This window comes from Cimex lectularius, unplaced genomic scaffold (assembly GCF_000648675.2).
Source record: "Cimex lectularius strain Harlan isolate CLEC.00 unplaced genomic scaffold, Clec_2.1 scaffold6, whole genome shotgun sequence".
Taxonomy (NCBI): Eukaryota; Metazoa; Arthropoda; class Insecta; order Hemiptera; family Cimicidae; genus Cimex; species Cimex lectularius.
In genome coordinates this window covers 755889-776673 of record NW_019392677.1, presented here as the reverse complement: position 1 = coordinate 776673, position 20785 = coordinate 755889, and the positions used below count along the sequence as shown (strand labels likewise).

Below are 20785 nucleotides of genomic sequence, written 5' to 3'. Positions count from 1 at the left end.
AAAATTTTAGATTAAAAAAAAGAATTTATACAATGCAAGAAAATTTTAGATTAACAGATAAATATATCAATTATCTTTTTCACATCCTACATATTTCTAAAATTTAAACAATGTTTACAAATCCCAGGCCCTGAAGATGATCTCAATAAAGATCGAAACTTTGGCTCGATAAAGAAACGCTTTTTTTAACCTAAACTTTTCTAGCATTGTATTATTATTATTATTTTAAATTTAAAATTTTCTATCACTGTATAAATTCATTTTTTTTATCAAAAAATTTCTACCATAGTATAAATCAATTATCCTTTTCACATCCTACATGTATTTGTAAAATTTAAACAATGTTTACAAATCCCAGGCCCTGAAGATGATCTCAATAAAGATCGAAACGTTGGCGCGATAAAGAAAATGTTTTTCTAAAACCTACGTCACACCAGACCGCATCTCACGATCATCGAATAATCAATATATATTGTGTTTTCGTTTCTTATAATTTGAAATGAAGTGTATTTTATAATAATTAATTTTTTTAGATAATTTTTACCTTTAATACTTTAGTGTCCTGAATCAATCAATTTATTCAAAGGAATGGAAAATCCAGGCCAAAAATGGCCTTTCTTCGACGATGAGAATTAAAAGCATTTGGGTGTTTTCATGTGCAAATCGGAGCCGGTTTATGGATTTAGGCCAAAGCCTAGAAGAAAAGAGAATAAAGCCCTCAGACACGAATATCTGAAAATGATTAATTGCCGGCTCTAGCCGAGGTACTCCGACTATCGCTAATGTACTAATCCCCGACTGTAACCCGGCCGGCTACATCATCCCTCGTCGGGTTGACATTTATGCCGGGAAATAAACGGTCCCGTTATAAATTTACAATTTTCAGTTTTACCGCTCCTCAAGAGCTTGAGTTATCACTATTTCTGGGAAGATTAACAACGCTCCAGGTAAGTCGTGGCTGCTGGAACGATTTTCTAATGAATATGTAAGCGTTTTCCAATACATCAACATCTTAGCTTCTCCCAATAACCACGCTCCAGGTAAGTCGTGGCTGCTGGAACGATTTTCTAATGAATATGTAAGCGTTTTCCAACACATCAACATCTTAGCTTCTCCCAACCTACAGTAGTTATTATCATATTAATCGTAAAAAAAAATACAACAAAAGTATCAAATTATTGATTGTTTAATTATTAATCTTAGGACAAAATTAAGGTGACAAAAATTCATCAATGAACTGACATTATGAACTGTTCAAAAATGAATAGGGATTGGACCACAATATTATTGTTAATTGGATAGAACAAAATAGAAAATACCAAACAAAAACAAACAAATGTTAATCCTCATTTTTAATAAAGAGTTTACTTAATAATAAAAAACCTGAAGATTACTCATTTTTAAACAAACGCATTTCCTCTCTTATCCCAGTTATAAACTCTTGTAAGTTGTAAAAAGAAAGACTTCATCCTCAAATAGAAGTTCCCAATATTATTGTGAGGATGAATCATCAAGGTCACCGGCAAGTGAATATCGCGGAGGCAGTTGCCCCAGAGCATTGTCTCCCGGGATTTTACGAATTGGCAATAGGAGGCCAGGTGGTGGATCTCAGCCCATTACGACGATAAGGGAGGACAGAAATATTGTCATCGTTGCAAGGCGGAACCCTTTCCATAGTGCCCGCCAGATCCCAAATAAAGTACGAATTGTTTTGGCGAGGCCTTTATCAAACAATCGATTCGTGATGGTTTGTAGGAAACCTCACATTGCAAATCGCTTTGTGACAGTGCAGTAACAGCCCGCCACCAGCAACTCAGGAGAATATAGTGCATGTATGTTTCCCATTGGGAGTCGCAATGTCTTAGACAACGAGGTTCTTTAACCTGGCACTTACGCCTTATCACACATTCAGTGCCGCGCATAAAGGGATACCCAAAAGGGCTGAAATACATCAGCCGGTCTCCCAACGCGCTCCGTAGATAGAGACGACAACTTTATCTCCTGAGTGTAGAGGCCTCGCCAGCACCGAAACTACCGGATCCGCTTCGGCCGCGGTTTCGTTTAAAGTGGAATTTATTGTGACGACCTGCGGCAACAGCCCGCCACCAGCAACTCAGGAGAATATGGTGCATGTATGTTTCCCATTGGGGGTCGCAATGTCTTAGACAACGAGGTTCTTTAACCTGGCACTTACGCCTTATCACACGTTCAGTGCCGCGCATAAAGGGATACCCAAAAGGGCTGAAATACATCAGCCGGTCTCCCAACGCGCTCCCTAGATAGAGACGACAACTTTATCTCCTGAGTGTAGAGGCCTCGCCAGCACCGAAACTACCGGATCCGCTTCGGCCGCGGTTTCGTTTAAAGTGGAATTTATTGTGACGACCTGCGGCAACAGCCCGCCAGCAGCAACTAAGGAGACTAGTGGAGCGAGCGCCTAGAAGAGAAACCAATTTTAATCCTATTATTGTTGAGTCGCGTCTCTGTCTGTATAGTGATAGCAGGCGTCAAACGGTCTACCGAGAACAGGGGATGAGTACAATGCCCCGGTTCAGTCTCTCTTCAGTGCAGTTTGGATGGGGCGGTATAATTCTCTAGGCTCGGATTTTCACTGGAAGAGGAACTAGACTCCGTATTGTCGAAGGCAACCTCAACCTCAAAAATCGTCCAAAGTGATCCAAAAATGGCGAATGGAATTAAACCTTACAAAGTCCCAAAATAAAACCTTCACCCTTCGTCGCATCACTCTTCATTCAATCTATTATAACCTCACCCTCTTTCCAGCGCAAGGTCATCCTCTACCTAGGTATGTATCTAGACAAACGACTCAGCTGGAATTGTACGCGTCTCAAAAATATAGAACTGAATCGACATCGATTAGGTAAAAGACTACTAGACAACAGGTTTAAACTTCCCGTGACAACAAAATACCCGAACCCTCACTACCGAAACCAATATGAACATATGACAAAGAACTATTGGGCTCAACCAAACCCTCCAACCTCCAGAGGATCCATTCTTTACCATCACGAAGACTTCTAAACGCACCAAAATATTCATGTTTTTTTATTTTCAAATGGTAAAAAATCCAGCAACACAAAAAATTCTAGTCTAAGTCTTACCCCTCACATACAACTATTTTCTTCTCGATCCCTTCCCAGTAATCCTATGCTTTTAAGCTATGCTAAGCTATGCTTTTTCTAATTTTTTTAGTAAAACTCGTATTAGTCTAATCATTGATCTTTTTAACCTTCTCACGGTGTTTCGATCATGTTAGGAGTTTGATCGCTTTCACATTCCCGTGCTGGCTGAGGCGAGACTTGTGTTTGGTGGCAAATCTTTGTATTTTCGCCGTAACTGCTGGGATCTTATGATCCCTTGTAAGCCCTTATTCCTTACGTACCAATGTTGCCTTATTCCTTGACCATGTTTGGTATAATTCCAAGGTTGAATGCCATATGTCCACATAGGCTTAGGACTTGTTTGTATAATAATATTTAACGAAAAATGGCAAAAAGGAGGGAAAATTCGAAAGGTTGTAGGTTGAGATGGGTCGTTGGTGTCCGAGTGGATGGAAGTTACGATAGCACAAGTGTTAGAGCAGCGGCGTATTTAGACGAAAGGTCGTGGGTTCGAATCCCGCTCGTGGCACTAGCTTTTACGTTTCAACCAAAACATTACGTAAAAAGATCAATAAATTGAAAGACGTAATTTGGTCAATAGACCACCAAATATAATGAATAAAAATTATTGATTGCATTTTTTCTGCACACTATTTCTAAAATATTAAAATTTACGTTTTTGGTGCATTTTTAATGCAAATTATTTTATATTATTTAATTAAATAACACACAATGACATTATTGATCTGGATATTCTATACTCTTCTGGCATTTAAGATTACTACTTCGACACATGGAACTGCTTATACTTCTGGTACTTTTCACACCGTTATTTACAACTTTGTGCAAACGGGACGATTTATCAGCCCCTTTTGAAAATGGATCCCTATCGTTAATAGCGCTTTGTTCGCTTTTGGAATGTATTATGGTAGAAAATGATGTAGAGTCCTCCTCGGCCATTTCTGCGGCAGTTGAAGGTTCCGATTCCTAATACGATGAGGTCGCCGACCTCGTATAAGACGGCAATATAAAACTCGTTCCGAGTTGCCTGCCTCTCTTTGCAATTAAGTCGAAAATAAACAATTATCTAATTTGAAGACAGGCGGAATTTTGGTGAGAGAGAGAGATAAAGATAGATAGATAGATAGATAGATAGATGGATAGATAGATAGATAGATAGATAGATAGATAGATAGATAGATAGATAGATAGATAGATAGATAGATAGATAGATAGATAGAGAGAGAGAGCGAGAAAGAGTGAGTGGACATACTGAAATGCTCAATTCTAGCATAAATCGTGTTCGGTGATGTGAAAAATCAAAACGGTCCATTCACACGTATAACTCTTTATTGAGCCTTCATAATTATTAAATGTGCACGGTACATGCAAACCTATGTACGGAAACGTTTTTGGTCCGATTTTCAATTTTCCAGCCAATTTTTTTATAGTGATTTTTTCATAGTTTTTTTATAATAAGAAAAGAAGATCTGATTTGTTACGAAATGAATGTGTATACCAGATCAGGTGACACACACATGTTGAAAGATAAATCGATTCCTTGTGAATTCGTTCTGTCAGATGTGTTTCTCCTTCAGTGCACGAATCGCACGACATCACTCGCGGTGAGAACAAGTCACACGCTGATCAAAAGTAAATGACAGTGACTTTCTTTGCAGTATGAATGGTTGTTTGCAAGAAATTTACACGTCGAAAGTTCAAAAATCTTTCATATTTCGGATATTCCACTAAGAATGGTTAAAATCTGGCCATCTGACCTCCATAACCGATTTCCAAAGGAATCTAGAAAAAATCATATAGAATGTAGCATTTTTGATACGGGCCTACTACGGTACACACATGGATCAAAGATGGAACAGAGAGTAGGTGTAGAGACAAAAGAGCCAAACTATACCATAATTTTCCTAACTGTAGTCCATGCATAAAACTCTGTGCAGAGAAGTTAATAAATACAAATATGAAGGATGCTCAAATTTTCATACTCACAGACAGCCACGGAGCCATGAAGGCATTAGATGTGCATGCTTTTGGGTGCTAAATGGCCAAATGACTGGGAAAACAAAACAAGATTACCTTAAAGTTGATCCCCGGCTTAGAAGGAAATGAATAGGCTGATCAACTAGCCAAAAAATGAACAATTCTCTCTCCCATGGGACCAAAACCTAAACTATGTGCACAAGAGTGTGCTTAAGTTGGACTTTGAAAGTTGGCTCGAAAAAGAAAAACACTGGGCAAGTAATCCAGGTATGAGGCATGCTAAGCGTTTTATGAATCCCTAAAAAAGAAATGAGAAGTGACTTCTCTCTGTCAGAAGGCAGGATGGGAGAAAAATTATTGGCCTTTATTCTGGACAGATGTTCCCATCTTTTTTGATATACATGAGAATCTTTAATCCGGACTTATCCCCGAAGGGACTTCTCAGACGCCAAGTGTTCTCAAAGAGAACACCAGGAAGATTTTACATGCATGGACTTGTCACGTCCCTTGGCTAGCGAGGTGGTGGAATGCCAGCCAAGTTCTGAAGTGCCCTGAAAAGACAGTTTTTTGGTTTCTGGCACATCTTTTCACCCATGCCTTCCACCACTCCGGCAGCTCTTGGCAGGTGCCCTTCAGCTACGGTACAAGTTTTTGCAAACCACGACTACCACGAGTCAGTACAACCAAAATTAGTATAGTTGCTCAGATACTCTATTCCCGTGGTTCATTATTATTTTTAAGGTCGGACTGACTGTCCACCCGGAGGTTCATACGAACCCTTTACTGATGCAACCGTTGCCTGAGGGGTGCGGGTTCAGTAACCCCCACTATGAACATGTTTTCCCACTCGCAATGTCATTTAACATTGAGGTTCTTCAGCGTGCGCTCCTGGAACATAGGCCTTCTCACACGTTTAGTTTCTCAAGTTAGGAGCGACTCACCGTGTACGGAAAATCTACTTCTTCGGTGAGTTTTGGTGTAGAAGCCCACATCATACTGCAGCATGCTGCCGTCGTGTCGACTTCTCCCGCTTGCTCCTTCCGAGGGGTTGGGTTAACGTTATGCACCAGTGCCGCGCGTAAAGGGATACCCAAAAGGTGGTCGCAATGCATCGGCCGTCTCCCACGCACTCCCTAGACAGAGATGTCAACTTATCTCCCTGGGTGTAGGGCTCTGCTACGGTCGAAACCTCCGGATGCGCTCCGGCCGAGGTTTCGATTTTAGTTGAATCTCTAACCACCCCCTAGAAGAAACCATGCCTTCGGTAAAGGCAGCCCAGACGAGCACAACAGAAAAACAACCACCCCCATCCACCATTTCTCACTCATTCGAGGAATACCGTCAGAGTAGTCATAGCTCCTAGATGGCTATACGCTCTCGGCAGTCCGATCCTTCCGATTCCCGCGAGGTCATACGCAAGCACTACGGTCCACGGCCACGAATGAAACACAGCCTCTTTTCTAGGTACCTGCTAAGGGTCTCGCAACTATGCCACTGCGAGTCCTTACCCATGCAGCTGGACTTGAAATTGGAAATACACTGCTCCGCAGTTCAAATGGTTGTGCATACGCCCACGTCCGTATATATAAAAATATATGTCGACTGGAAAATCTATACTCGACAGTGCCCTCTTAACTATCACTTAAAAAATATGGGCAGTCTGAGACAGCACTATGCCGATTTTGTCAGGAGGAACCAGAGACATCCGTGGATATCCTTTGTGAAGCATTATCCCGGTTACGGGACAGCCACATCCGGCAGGGCAATTTTCACACTAAACGAGGTTTGCGATGAGGAAACGAGGAAAGTGTTTAGCCTGAAGAAAAAAGAGAATTTTTCCAAGGCATGGCTATAATTGTACGGTTTCCACAATCTATCTAATTAGGTCGCAATAAAGAAAAGACTTTTATAATTTTAATTCAAAGCTTTTAAACCTTTAAAACCTTAAAAACTTTAATCTTTAAAAACAGTTTGATAGAATACGAATTCTGTAGGAAAAGTAAGCTTTTCTTCCCGTTTATTATTTTGTAGAACTTTAAAACAAAAATCTTTGGATAAACAAAATCAGTTAAAATCTACGTTACAGAAACGATTTCCTTCCGATTTTTTTTCTTGTGCAACAGTGTTACAAAGGCGAAGAATTAACATCTGCCGACAGATGTCTGATGGTGCGCGAAGCGAAAACGCTGCTCGTCAAGAGCAAAAGGCATGAATAGGCAGCCGCGGAGATGATCGGCAATGATAAATCCCCATGACAAGTCTAAGATCACCGGAACAGAAGCAACTTTAAGAAATAAGATATAAGAGAAATTAAAAAATACAACCGATTTTCTGAATAATTTTCGACAGGTGAGCAAAAAGACAATTGTGTTATCCACTATGCTAAAAATAAATTATGTGTTTTATAATAAATAAACAAGAGTTCATAGCGATAATTTCATATATATAAAAAAATTTATCGCCCTCGACGCCCAACAACACACTAAACCCCTCGTAATATGGTAGGAATTACGACTTACTACTATATGTATATAAACTTGACATTTCTTGTAAATATTTAAGATGTAAGTACATATTTATGTGCAGGACTGTTATTTTACCAGATTAATGTTGATCAGAGTAATTAATATTCTCTTAATTAATACTCTAGTATAATATAAGAGTTATTTTAACTTCACATTACAGAAATATTAATCTCACATAATGGACACATTAAACAATTCCAAAAGAAAAGGTTTATAATAAAAGATAATTAATATCATTTTTGAAGTATTGACTAAACAAATTTTAGAATGCAAAAAAAAAATTGCGAGAATGAAGAATATTGCTTGGGTGCGTTCCTGGATGTAGCACAGGCTTTTATAATGTCTTGCACCCGGCATGCTTTATGCACTTAAAAGCTTACTGCCAGGTTGGTCATCGGGGGGGGGGGGGTAAAAATTTTAGGAGATAGGAAGTTGATGTCTGAGTGGATCGAGGTCACGATAGCTCAAGTGGTAGAGCAGCGGCGTATCTAGCCAAAGATCGTGGGTTCGAATCCCGCTCGTGCCATTAACTTTTTTCATCTCAACTACAAACCTTAATTAATTGCTTTGGAGTAACGTACAAGTTATTCTTTAGGGATGGTTAGGGGGGAGTTTTTGAGCTTATTTATTGGAATTGCTCTTTTTTACATAAAAAAATGATAACATAAACCTAGCGGGGGTTCAACAACCCTCGTGCTCGTCCCTTTAGCTTTTTCTTGAGAGGATGAGCCGGCGATGGAGAAAAAAAAAACAGCGATTAGAGCAGGCGGTGGCCTCAAGTACTCAGTGAAAAATTCTCTCTTCCGTTTAAAAACGAAGTTTAAACTTTATGAAACAATTTTTGTCACAATGAAATTTCCTCCGAACTTCCTAAGCTCTAAACACCTCTTTCCGAAGGTTATTGCATATTTTATTAAATTTTATTATTTATTCTACCAAGTTCAAAGGTTAATTATACCGACCACAGGGATAATTAAGTGGTAAATCACAATGCATGGGAAACATTTAATGCTTTACATATTTAGACGGCGTTTCCCACTGGTTTTGTACTTTTATACTTGTTTTTAATATTCGGAACTGCGGTATAAATGAAATAGTTAATTATTAAAAAGGATTAAATTAATTAAAGTATTGTAAAACAAAGAATTTGTTTTGAAAAGACATGCCTGTTCGAAATTGTCAGTGGTATTACAGCGACATATTCCATGTTACAAAAATCAACAATGAAAAGAAAAAATTAAATAGCGGGAAGCCCGTTTGATGAGATGCCGAACCACGTTTGACAACAAAAAGCGAAGATAGGCGGACCGGGTAGCAGCCCGTTGTCAACCTTTAACTTTATAACCCGGTCATCTTTGACGCTTGAATTTGAGGATAGTCTTCTCTTTTCCCAGCCCCTAGGCATTCTAGAGAGCGGTTGATGCATCACCTTTTTTATACTCCTTTGAAGATCGATAGGCTGCAATTTGTTTAATCTCAGAGCGTGGTCGTACTTCCGTACATGTTTTCTAACTGCGATTTAACTGAGCTACCTGACAGATGATCGTTAATAATGACATTTGATTGTATCATTTGGCAATTTGTTATATTTGCTAAAAAGCAACGTATCAAGTCTAAAAATATGATAAAATAACTTTTTATTCTTGTTTCATTTCATAAGACGTCTCCCTGAGGGAGCGTGTTCTTTTGTAAAATAACCCCTGTACAAGGTGACTAGCGATAAGTTTCGAAAAATTTAGGTGTTTCTGCTCACCATTTGCAACAAAAAACTTCCTATAAATCCCTGGCCAAATCTCAACGGTAAAGTAATTAAGGTTTTTTTTATTTTTCGACTTAGGTGCACTTAATTTTCTATAAAATTCAGAATTACTGACTGTACAAAAATCTGGTTTGTGGCACCTGACAAAGCGTTAATTTTCTGTAAGAAAACTTATTTACATTCCAGAATTGTTGGAAAAGTTCTACACGAAAAATTCAGGAAAAACAAAAATGTCGAAATTTGAAATTTTTTGAAAATCTTGGATTGGCGACTGTTAATAACTACACACTTCTGGAGCTTCGCAAATTCCCTTAAAAGTTTCCATTAACTTCCAGTGGTATACCCAACTTTTTGGACTGCGCTTCTTGAAGAGCCAAAGATTTTGCATTTTGTTGAAAAAACTTGTGTCGATGAAGGGTGGCACTGTCAATTTTCCAGGAATTCCGTCTGAGTTTCGTGTCACCAGCAGCGATTTGATTTTTTCCTCGTCCTGCTAGTCGTCATTTCATTCCAATGAAAGTAGTTTCGTTAAATGAAATGCATATAAGTAAGATAAGGAAACAAGGATATTAATTCACCAACCTGAGGAAATTGTCAGCTGATAACATTAAGTAAACTAATTGAATTATACAACCAGACAGTTTGTATAGACAAGTTTATTATAATGAACAGGGAGATGGAGGAATATCGAGTACTCCATCTACCAAACAGAATGAGTGCGATCTATGTATACAGGTGTGAATGTATTTATTGGCGTGACTGTGTATTGAGTGTGTGTATTGAGTGTAGTATTTTACTTCCGCTCGGGGCTGAAATGTCCTCGCTGTCAGATGCCCCTGCAAAAAAAAAAAAGAAAGAAAGAAAAAACAACGAATAGAGCAGGCGGTGGCCCCAAGTACTCAGTAAAATATTCTCTCTTCCGTTTAAAAACGAAGTTTAAACTTTATGAGACAATTTTTGTCACAATGAAATTTCATCCGAACTTCCTAAGCTCTAAACACCTCTTTCCGAAGGTTATTGCATATTTTATTAAATTTTATTATTTAAAAAAAATTGTATGTTCATTCTTTTGATAAATGAGAACGCACCACCTGTACAATGAACACGCATATTTTAGGACATTGGACTATGTATTTTCTGTCCAAATTCCCTAATCGAAGAAGTTTCGATCTAGTGTTCTGAACACATTTTTCGAATAGACTCTCATTAACATTTGGTGAAGAACTTCCATTGAAGGAAAACTGAAGTGGAAGGTCGTTCGGTCTATTGCTCAAGACGGTATTCGGGGTTCGGAGGCCGGCCGGCAATTGAAAAAAAGACTGAAGATGATCAGGGCAGGTGCAATACTAGGATGGATGAGCAGTTCCGAATTGTAGATGTGGCCGGCCGCCGAGATTAATCAAAGGATTGAGGGGGGGCCGGCGGTGGAGCGCGGTGCGGCGGTGAAGGGGCGAGAGCGTGGAGGGGACCGAGGTTCACCGACCTCCTCAGTACCGAGATGGGTGATGGAGCTGTACGAGCTTGAGGAAAGACTGAGAGTCGGACCGGTCACATCTCCGGAGAGATTAAGAGTCGGACCCGTCACATCTCCGGCGCCGAGCATCTCCTTCGAAGCCGGGCCCGAATTTTCGCTCGCATTCTTCGAACAGGGGCCCACAGACGAGAGCAGCGAGCCAGGATCAGTCGAGAGCGAACCTGACATCAAGCAAGGTCAGTCCTCTCGCCAGTTCTCCCCTCAAGTCCAGTTTGTAAACAAACCTTGTGAATCGTGAATTTTTTTGAATTGTCGGTGGATCGGTTGGGGAATGTTCGGAGTGTTTCCCTTGTGCTGTACGTCTCAACTGACCATAGTTAAAATGGCATTCAGTCGAGCTAACATTCAATCTTAACTTCTTCCCAATCCAACATACAGACCTTGAAATAATTCCACCACTAAATTTTTTACTGCGGTAATAAACCAACTGTACAACAATACAGCTTGAACTGCTTTATTGTTTTAAAAGTTAATAAAGGAAGTAAATTTCAGACATAGTTAGGACTTCGTTTGCATAAATTGATTTCGTCTTGAAAATCACCTCGCATTATAAACAAATACCTGAGTACAAAGAATTCGTCATATAATTACCACAATGATTTACTTTTATATAAATATATCATAAAAATTAATTAAAATCACAAAAGGAAAAACGTAGTCCAAGGCATCGTTTCTTTTCTGTTGTACCACGTGGGCTAAGTAATTTATCGAATCGTTTTTCTCAGAATTGTTAATTTTTTTAGAAAAATTAATGCTAGAACACACAATCAAAACTCATTTTTGACTATTAAAACCACAAAAACTGATGGATTGGTGATTGAAAATTGTTTAGAAAATCGTAAAATCGAAACTCCATGTCTATATTTTTTGTTTAGATGTTTGGTATAGATACTTTTGCTATAGATTCATAGATCTTTTTATACAACTGGTTGTATAAATTTTCTCGTCCAAAAAAGTCTTCTGTTTAAACAACATTTATAAGACTTCAAATTCGATTAAATTTAAATTGACTTAGAAATGTATTCTATTTGATAAAATTAGATTCGTACTTGAAAAATCTGAACGTTGATACATATTTTACTGTGTTGGAGTAGATTTTCTCTAAAAATCTTTCAAACAAGAAGAAAAGTGTTTAGACGTTAGTTAAGGTAGCTCTTTATTTTGAATTTCTTCTATGTAAATATATTAAACAAAACATAAATTCCGTGAAACCTAATAATTTACGGCACTCTCAACACAAGAATGACACATCTACACGGAAAACAAACACTGCGCCCTGAAGATGATCTCAATTAAGATCGAAACGTTGGTACGATAAAGAACATGTTTTTCTAAAATCTATGTCACACCAGACCGCATCTCACTATCTCCATATAATTAATAATTAATTATTTATGTTGTGTATATGATCTTTTGTACCCCTTTGATGTACAAGCCTTGTTGAATACGAAGTACGACGCTAAAATCATTTTTTACTTAAATAGAAAAAAATACCACGTACCTTGGATAAATATCAAGACAAAAGAACGAACGCTCAATGGTTTCAATGGACGATCAATATTGATTCTTTATTTTCCATGGTAATAACCGTACAGTGAAACGAAGAGAATAGGCGGATCAGGATGATCAGTGACAATGCGGGTAGATAATCTTTCTCTCGACGTATTGGCGGTTGTTTATATATGTACATAAATCACCAGTAAATTACAAAATACATGAAACAGCCTCATAAATTGTATTTTTCTAATTAAAAATATAATAAAAAAATAAAAGTAGCATATTTTTGTGTCTTTTGACTATGAATATACAATTTTTTGACTCACGAAAAGACGATTTTTAAACCAAATTTGGTCTTAAGCAAAACAATAATATGAGCAAAGATAAATACCAGAGGTGTTCGAAGGTGTACCTCACATCATTACACACCTACAGATGAACATTTAGCAAGAACATTACCACACTTTGGCAAGTCGATTTGTTGATGTACGTTGACAGGAAAAAAAGGTTTCGTGCGTACTCGAAGTATTCCTTTCTGCACTTTCGTAATTATTGCAAACCCGGGTACATTCTATTGGAAATCTTATCAAATAGGTTATACCTTAGATTCCTATCAAAGTACACACTTTTTTTTTAGTTGAAGGCGACGTTCGTAGTTTATAACCAAAAGTGAGAGATAAAATTGATATCATCTTTGAAAAACTCGAAGTTTCCTCGGGAGATTGTTCAAGATGTTGGACACTTTCCAGCTCCTAATACTGGTCCCCCTTTATTACTGTCATTTTCCTTTTTATTGCAATTTATAAAATCATATTGTTTATAATAAGTACGGCAGAATAAACATATCTAATGTGGTAAAGTTGGTTAATACAAATATAAATTTTGTTTTCCAAGGTTAGTAAGCGTGTTTAGATAGATGGATAGATAATTTGTTCATACTGGGAAACAATGAAAGATATTTTTTATAAAATATGAGGTAATTTATATTATCCGAGTATTATATTCTTCTGAGTTGATTTTGAAAATCTCATAAAATCATAAGTTAAATTTTCAAAACGATCTTCTTTTGATTCCATTTACTTCATTCATCTAATCTCTCCAATTTCATTCCTTTTTTTTCCATATTTGGTCTTTTATGAAACATACATAAATACGAAATAAAAGTACGGTTTATGTTCTAATGTTAATTGTTAAAATTCATATCGTTCACGCATGAATTTATACTTAATAACATGTAAGTACACGTAACTTAAATTTATTTTTGTAGAATTATGCAGTAAACTTTTGCTATATGGCAAATCAAGTTCAAGTGCAGGGAACATGAATTTATTTTCTCATTAAACTTAGAATTAATCATTTTTTCAACGATAATGCGATGTCTTCTTACGTAAAGCCAATAATATTTTTGGAAAGTTATCTATTCCAATCCATCCCATTATCAAACTTGAGCTTGTCCAAACCTCCAAGTCTGTAAGGTCATCAGACTCTGCAAAAGTAGTATAATAAAAACTTTTATTTATAAATAATAATGACGTCTATATGAGCCAAATATTTTTTTATATTTTTTTTGGTATGTAACAACCAAAAACTTTCCCACTCTTTATCTTAAGCTTGTTCAGCCCTGCAAGATTTTGAAAGAAAAAACCCCAGCGTAATACGAAAATTATAAAGAACTATTGAGTCAATTTTTTAATTTCATCATAAACAAGTGGTAAAATTAATAATGATTACGCAGTAAATGCTAGATAAAAAATCAAGTTCAGACAAGTTCAACTTATTGTTCTAGATCAGCTAAGAATTATTCGTTAAATTTGACACTGACAATGTGATATCTGTAAGCTAAGCCGATGTACATTTTTTTTTGAAAAGTGAACGATTCAAATCCACCTTATTATCTTGAGCTTGTCCAGTCCTCAAAGAATTTAAGATCAATCAGACTTAGCTAAAATAAAAATGTAATGCCAGTGTAAACGAATATGAATAAATATTGAGTTATATGACGTTTTCGACTTGGGTCATCATCATAAACAAGTGGTAAAACTAATATTGATTTCGCAGTAAACTTTTTCTATTTGTAAAATCAAGTTCAAGTACAGGCAACATGGATTTATTTTTCTAATTGGGCATAGAATTAATCGTTTTTTCAACGATAATGCGATGTTTTTTTATGCTAAGCAAATAATTTTTTGGAAAGTTATCTATTCCAATCCATTTCATTATCCAACTTGAGCTTGTCCAGTCCTCCAATATTGTAAAGTGCAAACTGGAATTTAAGAAAAAAATACTAACGATGTAAATAGATATTGAGTTAAATGTAGTTTTTCTGACATTGTTCTTCATCGTAAACAAGTGGTAAAACTAGTGACGATTAAGCAGCAAACGTTTCCTAGATAACAAATCAAGTTCAGGCAAGTGCATTTACATTTCTAGTCCAGCTAAGAATAAATCGTTAAAAAAATTCGAAACCTAAAATGTGACATCTTCGTAAGCCCATAATTTTTGAGAATTTTAACAACTCAAATTCATCTCACCTTTTTGCCAAGACTTGAAAAATGATCACAATCTGCAAAATTAATCGGATTCTTTTAGTGAGGCTGTTTCACTAAAACAAGTGCGCTTTCTGGCTTAGAATTTGAATAATTATCTAACCATGTTTGATCAGTAATAATTGTCCAACCGTGTTATTCCAAGACCCGAAATTAATCAGAACCTGAAAAAGTTTTAAACGATCTTTATCCAAACTGGACGTGAATAATTTCACATCTCAGCCGTCAGTCAAGCTGAACGGTCCAAATTCGGGAAAAGCCAGCCGGCAGACAATCGTTTAATAATTCACGTAATCATGCTGAGTAAACATGTAAACTCCGCGATGCCCAGACTGAAAAGTCCGACTGAAATTAATAATTAAAGTGGTTAAAATCGCGTTTGACACTTTACTCGGACCTGCCACCGGTTTGAGCCGAGCGTTTTCAGACTGCCAACTTTGACTCTCTCACGACAAAAATAGAAGTGGGCAAAAGTTTCCAACTCTATGGCACAATTATTCTGGATTTGCCGTGATATGTTAAGAAGAAAATTATTATTTTTATTACCTTTGACAATAAAGATATTTTTGAATAAAAATTGAATATTTATGATTTTGAACAAATAAATTACGAACAACAGTTAAATTTTCTATTTTTTATTTTATGGAGGAAGTCACAGTCTTCTTTTCTTTTGTAAGTGGACTATTTAATGACTTATTAGACAGTGAATTTTTATATTTTTTTATTGACATATTTTAGACTTTAATACATATCTGAATAATAGGTGCTTTTAATAAATTTCGTAGGAATAAAAAAAAAGTCAGTCTGTAAAATGTTTCTTTTATAATCATTTTAACCATAATTTGCATTTTTTAAACAAATTCAGTCTAGGTTTGTAAAATAATTCAATTGTTTAAATAAAAAGAAAAAAAATGAAAGTGAAATTGGTTTACACATTTCCAGGCAATTCATCCAGAAGTTCACCGTTTCCCCGAGACGCCTCATCTTCAATTTTTGGGCTGGCAATCAAAACTCTTTCTGCGGTACAATCAAATAACAACTCTTTCATCCCCGTCTGAATATTCTAGAACGTTGTGTCAATTCATTTTTGACACGTGCTAGTGAGAAAACGGTAAAAACCCCACCAATTAATTTAATTCCAATCCAGCTGCAATTTGGCGTCTTAGGCTTATTAGGGCGACTTCAACTTGGCCGACCACTGAATGTGAAGTGAGAACGGTACTTTACGTAAATCTAAGGATTAGCTGCGAATTTGAGTAAGCTCTATCTTATTTAATATACCAACACTCATATTCTCATATATATTTATCTATCTGTCCACCATTTTCTGTCACAAAATCTCATTCGCTCTCTCTGTCTGTCTGTCTCTCTCTCTCTCTCTCTCTCTCTCTCTCTCTCTCACTCTCTCTCTCTCTCCTTATCTATCTAGTTTATTCTATCTATCTATATACTTACATCTATCTTACATCTATATACATGTACCTCATGTAAGGTGATGTTTTCTTAGATACCAGTGACCTACCTTTGGTTTTCTTTGTGAAGCCTGGTTCTAGCTTCATTGAGCGGTTGTTTCGTATTAGAAGATGATATGGGTGACTGTTTCTTCTTCCTCATGGCATAACCTACAAATGCGATCATTATTTAATATACCCTTGTAGGTTGAGGATTTCTCAGATGCCAGTGTCAGGTATATAGTTCTATCACTCTTCTGAGCTTAGCTCTCTCTGTAACAATGTGTTTGCTAGACTAGGCGAGGTTTATTCTGTCATAAGGGTACTGTGTGTACCACCTCAAGAGTTTATCCACTTCTCCATGTCTTTTTGGATTCACTTTGTGATCGGGGATTCTGTGTTTTTTTCGTTATCCCAAGAAAAGTTTCAAGGCTTAGATGGTTATTGTCACATCCTCGAGAAGATGGGGACGCGGTCGCCACACTAGCGGTTCTGGGTTCGAATCCCGTCGATTTTTTTATTATTACAGTATTGTAATAATTCCCCTCTCTTTAGCGATTGATAGTTGGACGTTAAGCTCTCCTCTTAATGACAGGAAAAAACAGGAAATTACGTTTTTATTTTTATTTAATGCACTTACTATCAGAGAGTCATAGACTTCGTCTGTCTGTCTGTCTGTCTCTGTCTCTCTCTCTCTCTCTCTCCCTATATATTTATTTATATATGCATTTACTTAAGTATGTATCTATCTATATTCACTATCAATCTCCAGGTAGCTCTATAAGCTCTATCTACCTATATGACAATCTATCACTATCTCTCTCATTTTTTTTACCTATCCGACTATTATTCTGAATTTAAATCTATCTATCTATCGTTCTATCTTTCTCTCTCCAGCCTCATCTACCTAAGTATTTACCTATCTTTGGATCTATTTATGCATCAATATCAATTTCTATTTCCATCACTTATATGGCTATGTATCCCTCTCTCTCTCACTCTCTCTCTCTCTCTCTCTCTCTCTCTCATTATCTATCATTATCTCTATTTGTTCACAATCTCTCTCTCTCTCCCTCTATCTCTCTCTCTCTTTTTCTCTTTCTCTCTCGCTCTCTCTACTTACCTAACTGCCTATTACCATCTATATATTTCAATTTCTCTCTCTCTCTCTCTCTCTCTCTCTCTCTCTCTCTCTCTCTCGCTCGCTCTTTCTCTTTCTATATTTTATATTCTTAAACGTTTTTCTTCTCAAAAGATAAAAATTCAGCCAATCCAATCATTGCCAACTTCTCCCTTAGACCGGAGACGACGAAACGAATATTTCCCACAGAATCTCTATAAATGAACCTTATAGTTAGAATATTACTGACAGCTCAGTGGTTAAGATTCATATTTATTATGATTATATTGTTGTTGATAATAGCAATATTTATTTGGCAGTTAAAACTGGGGCAAAATCTTTTGATGGGTAGGCAATTTAAGGTCAGTAACGTGTAAAAGATATTAGAAATCGGAAGCACACACAGAAAAATATCCTGAACAACATACTGTATTATGTGCAATTATTTTACGTATTGTCTTTTCAACGACATAACATTTTCCATTGCTTTTTATACGCTATCCAAATACATCCTGATCCAGTTCAGTTTGTATTTTTAGGTCAGTTTGTCCACCTTCCAGGCCGCACAATTTTATAAGGCCGTCGACAAGAAAAGAAATCCATTTTCTTTGGCTTTCTTATAAATGTAAATAGATTCAAAATTAAATCTCCTTCCTGAAAAGTCCAAAGTGGGAAGAGGGATTATAAATTTGAAGGGGATCCTTTCTAGAGTTCCCTGCCCCATCAATTAATTCACCATTGAATTCTTCTTAACATCTCTTTATCTTCAAAATTCTCGTCTGAAAATAAATCGGCCAATTGCAATACGAGTAGTTTCAGCTTATGGATAAAACTATTCCGAAAAACTATATGATAAAATATGCTCAATGTAATAACTTGATTAATCCTTTTTTCTAAAATGACTGGATTTTGTTTATTGGCATAAATTTAACTATGAAGATAAATAGAATTATTAAATAAATATTTAATTTTTTATTAGGTTTCATGGTCCGCTTGACCAAATAAATTATTTTCAATTAATTAAGGTTTTGGTTGAGATAAAAATGTCCGTGTCACAAGCGGGATTCGAACCCACGACCTTGGGCAAAATACGCCGCTGCTCTACCACTTGAGCTATCGTGACTTCGATCCACTTGGACACTAACTTCCCATCTCAACCCCACTTTTATGAATTTACCCTCCTTTTCGCCTTTTTGCAAATGTCAAATAATAAATATAGTTGAAAAGTCAAATACGATCAGAATCTATTATCTAACGGTTTTCGTAATTATGAAATGAATTCATTGTTTTCCTTGACATAATTGCACGTTTTTCTAAAGTTTTTCATAATTCTATTATATTTAGTGATCCATTGACCAAATTACTTCTTTTAATCAATTACTCTTTGTATGAAAGGTGTTGGTTGAAATGAAAAAGTCAGTGTCACGAGCGGGATTCGAGCCGAAGGTCGTGGGTTCGAATCCCGCTCGTGACACTAACTTTTTATTTCAACCAACACCTTTCATATAAAAAATAGTTTTTCAAAATTGGCATGAACAATCTCTCTGAATTTGATTTTTATTTCAATATTTACTAATCTAGAACTATCTACAAAACTATACAAAGAGGCTATAAGAGGCTACAAAAATACGGTTTAAATAATAATTGAATTATTAGTTAAACTTACAATTACTTACTTGTCATTAAGGAAAACTTGGATTTAAATTACCATAAAGTGCAAGAGAGTTTGTGCTTTATTATATGAATGTCGATTGTTTTGCTTGACAAATACGTGAAGTTATGAGAAAAAATGTTTTAAAGAAGTATTGGAACAAAAGTGTAATTTATTGTAGCTACGATAGAATACAGATTTGTATAAGATCGAATCTGCGCACGCATGTAACAGATGCGGTCTGGTGTGATGTGGGTTTAGAAAAACGTTTTCTTTATCGTGTCAACGTTTCGATCTTTATTGAGATCATCTTCAGAGCGTGGGATTTATAAACATTGTTTAAATTATACAAAGACGTATCCCATGTTAATAAGAATTTATACATGGTGTACACAAGATATATATTTTAGGTTTAATCAAAGTATTTGTATCTGTATTGGAGTTAGCTTATCACTCCTCACAGTCCATTGGCAATTCTAGCTAATTTTCAAGATATTACGGTTAGATTAGAACCCAGAACCTCAGGCGTGGCATACGCAAGTGACGCCCTCACCAAGGGAACAACGCAGTCACTCTGTTTACTGATTTGTATAAGTTCAAATCTGCAAATGTGTGTACATAGATAGACACAAGTGCAGAGTTGAGCCAATCACTTCTCGTAATCCATTGAGCTTTTGTGGTTTCCGTTAATTTACCGGCAAGCCTCGAGAATCACCCACCCGGGTGTTGGCAGTCCGGGGTCAGTCCATTCTTACAAAATAATTTTTTTTTTTTTTTGAGAATTCCCGTTCTATGGTTAAGATCGATCTATGGGAAAATATTTTCTAATGTTGCTGGTCTTATAGATTTAGAGCAGTATAATTTAGTTGTGTATTTTAAGTATATTTAAGCCATAAAGTTCAACTTTTATTCGCTTGAATATTTACTGTCATGGAGTTCAAACACACAGTGCTCTCATGGTTTAAAATTTTGCGAACAAATATGCCTGAAGATATCTTCAAAACTGGAATCTGAGATTTACCTCATAAAAATTTTAAACGTTTCGCTTAAATTCAAAATTCCTGAATATGCCAGTGGTTATTGAAAAAAATACAACCGAGAAGCGAAGAAGAGCCTGGCCTTGAGAAGCTATTATTTTCAACGCACGTTTGCATTCACGGTTGAAAAGGCACGTTGAGAACGGATTATGCGTACTTTCTTCTGTCTCTTCCATCGCAAACAAACCAACATGCTGCCTGTACGTGGAACGTCCGTATGTTGTCACATAATGAGATGAGGCTACACGGCTTAAAAAGCTACATTACTTTGTGTTCATCGGTCAACGTACTTTTAAACAAAATATAATGTATCCAAAGAATATTAATTTATAATTTTTCGGTATGAAAGAACCAAGAGTTGGATTTATCAGTCGGTGATCATTCAGAAGGCTTTTTTCGTTGTTCACGTTGGTATTTCGCCTGTGAATGACCGCGTGTAATCTCTCGAGCTTTAAAGTCTCCTTTTCCACTTGATCACCATCACCAACACAAATGTCCACTACCTCTCAACCAAGGTAATTTCATAATAATTTTCAATTAAAACG

At 36.4% G+C, this 20785-nt stretch overlaps 1 protein-coding gene across 4 annotated transcripts in view; it reads left to right on the top strand.

Moving 5' to 3' along the window:
* The window catches only part of LOC106673835 (ecdysone-induced protein 78C), a 437646-nt gene that overhangs the window by 146611 nt on the left and 270250 nt on the right, over positions 1 to 20785 (top strand). For 2 of the 4 annotated variants that reach the window (XM_014406154.2, XM_014406153.2), the window contains exon 1: positions 10823 to 11114. The exons of the other annotated variants lie outside the window; for them this stretch is intronic. In XM_014406154.2, the coding sequence (XP_014261640.1) occupies positions 10910 to 11114 (205 nt within the window). In that variant the 5' untranslated portion in view covers positions 10823 to 10909. Of the gene's footprint in view, positions 1 to 10822; positions 11115 to 20785 lie in introns of those variants that run through there. 4 annotated transcript variants of the gene reach the window in all.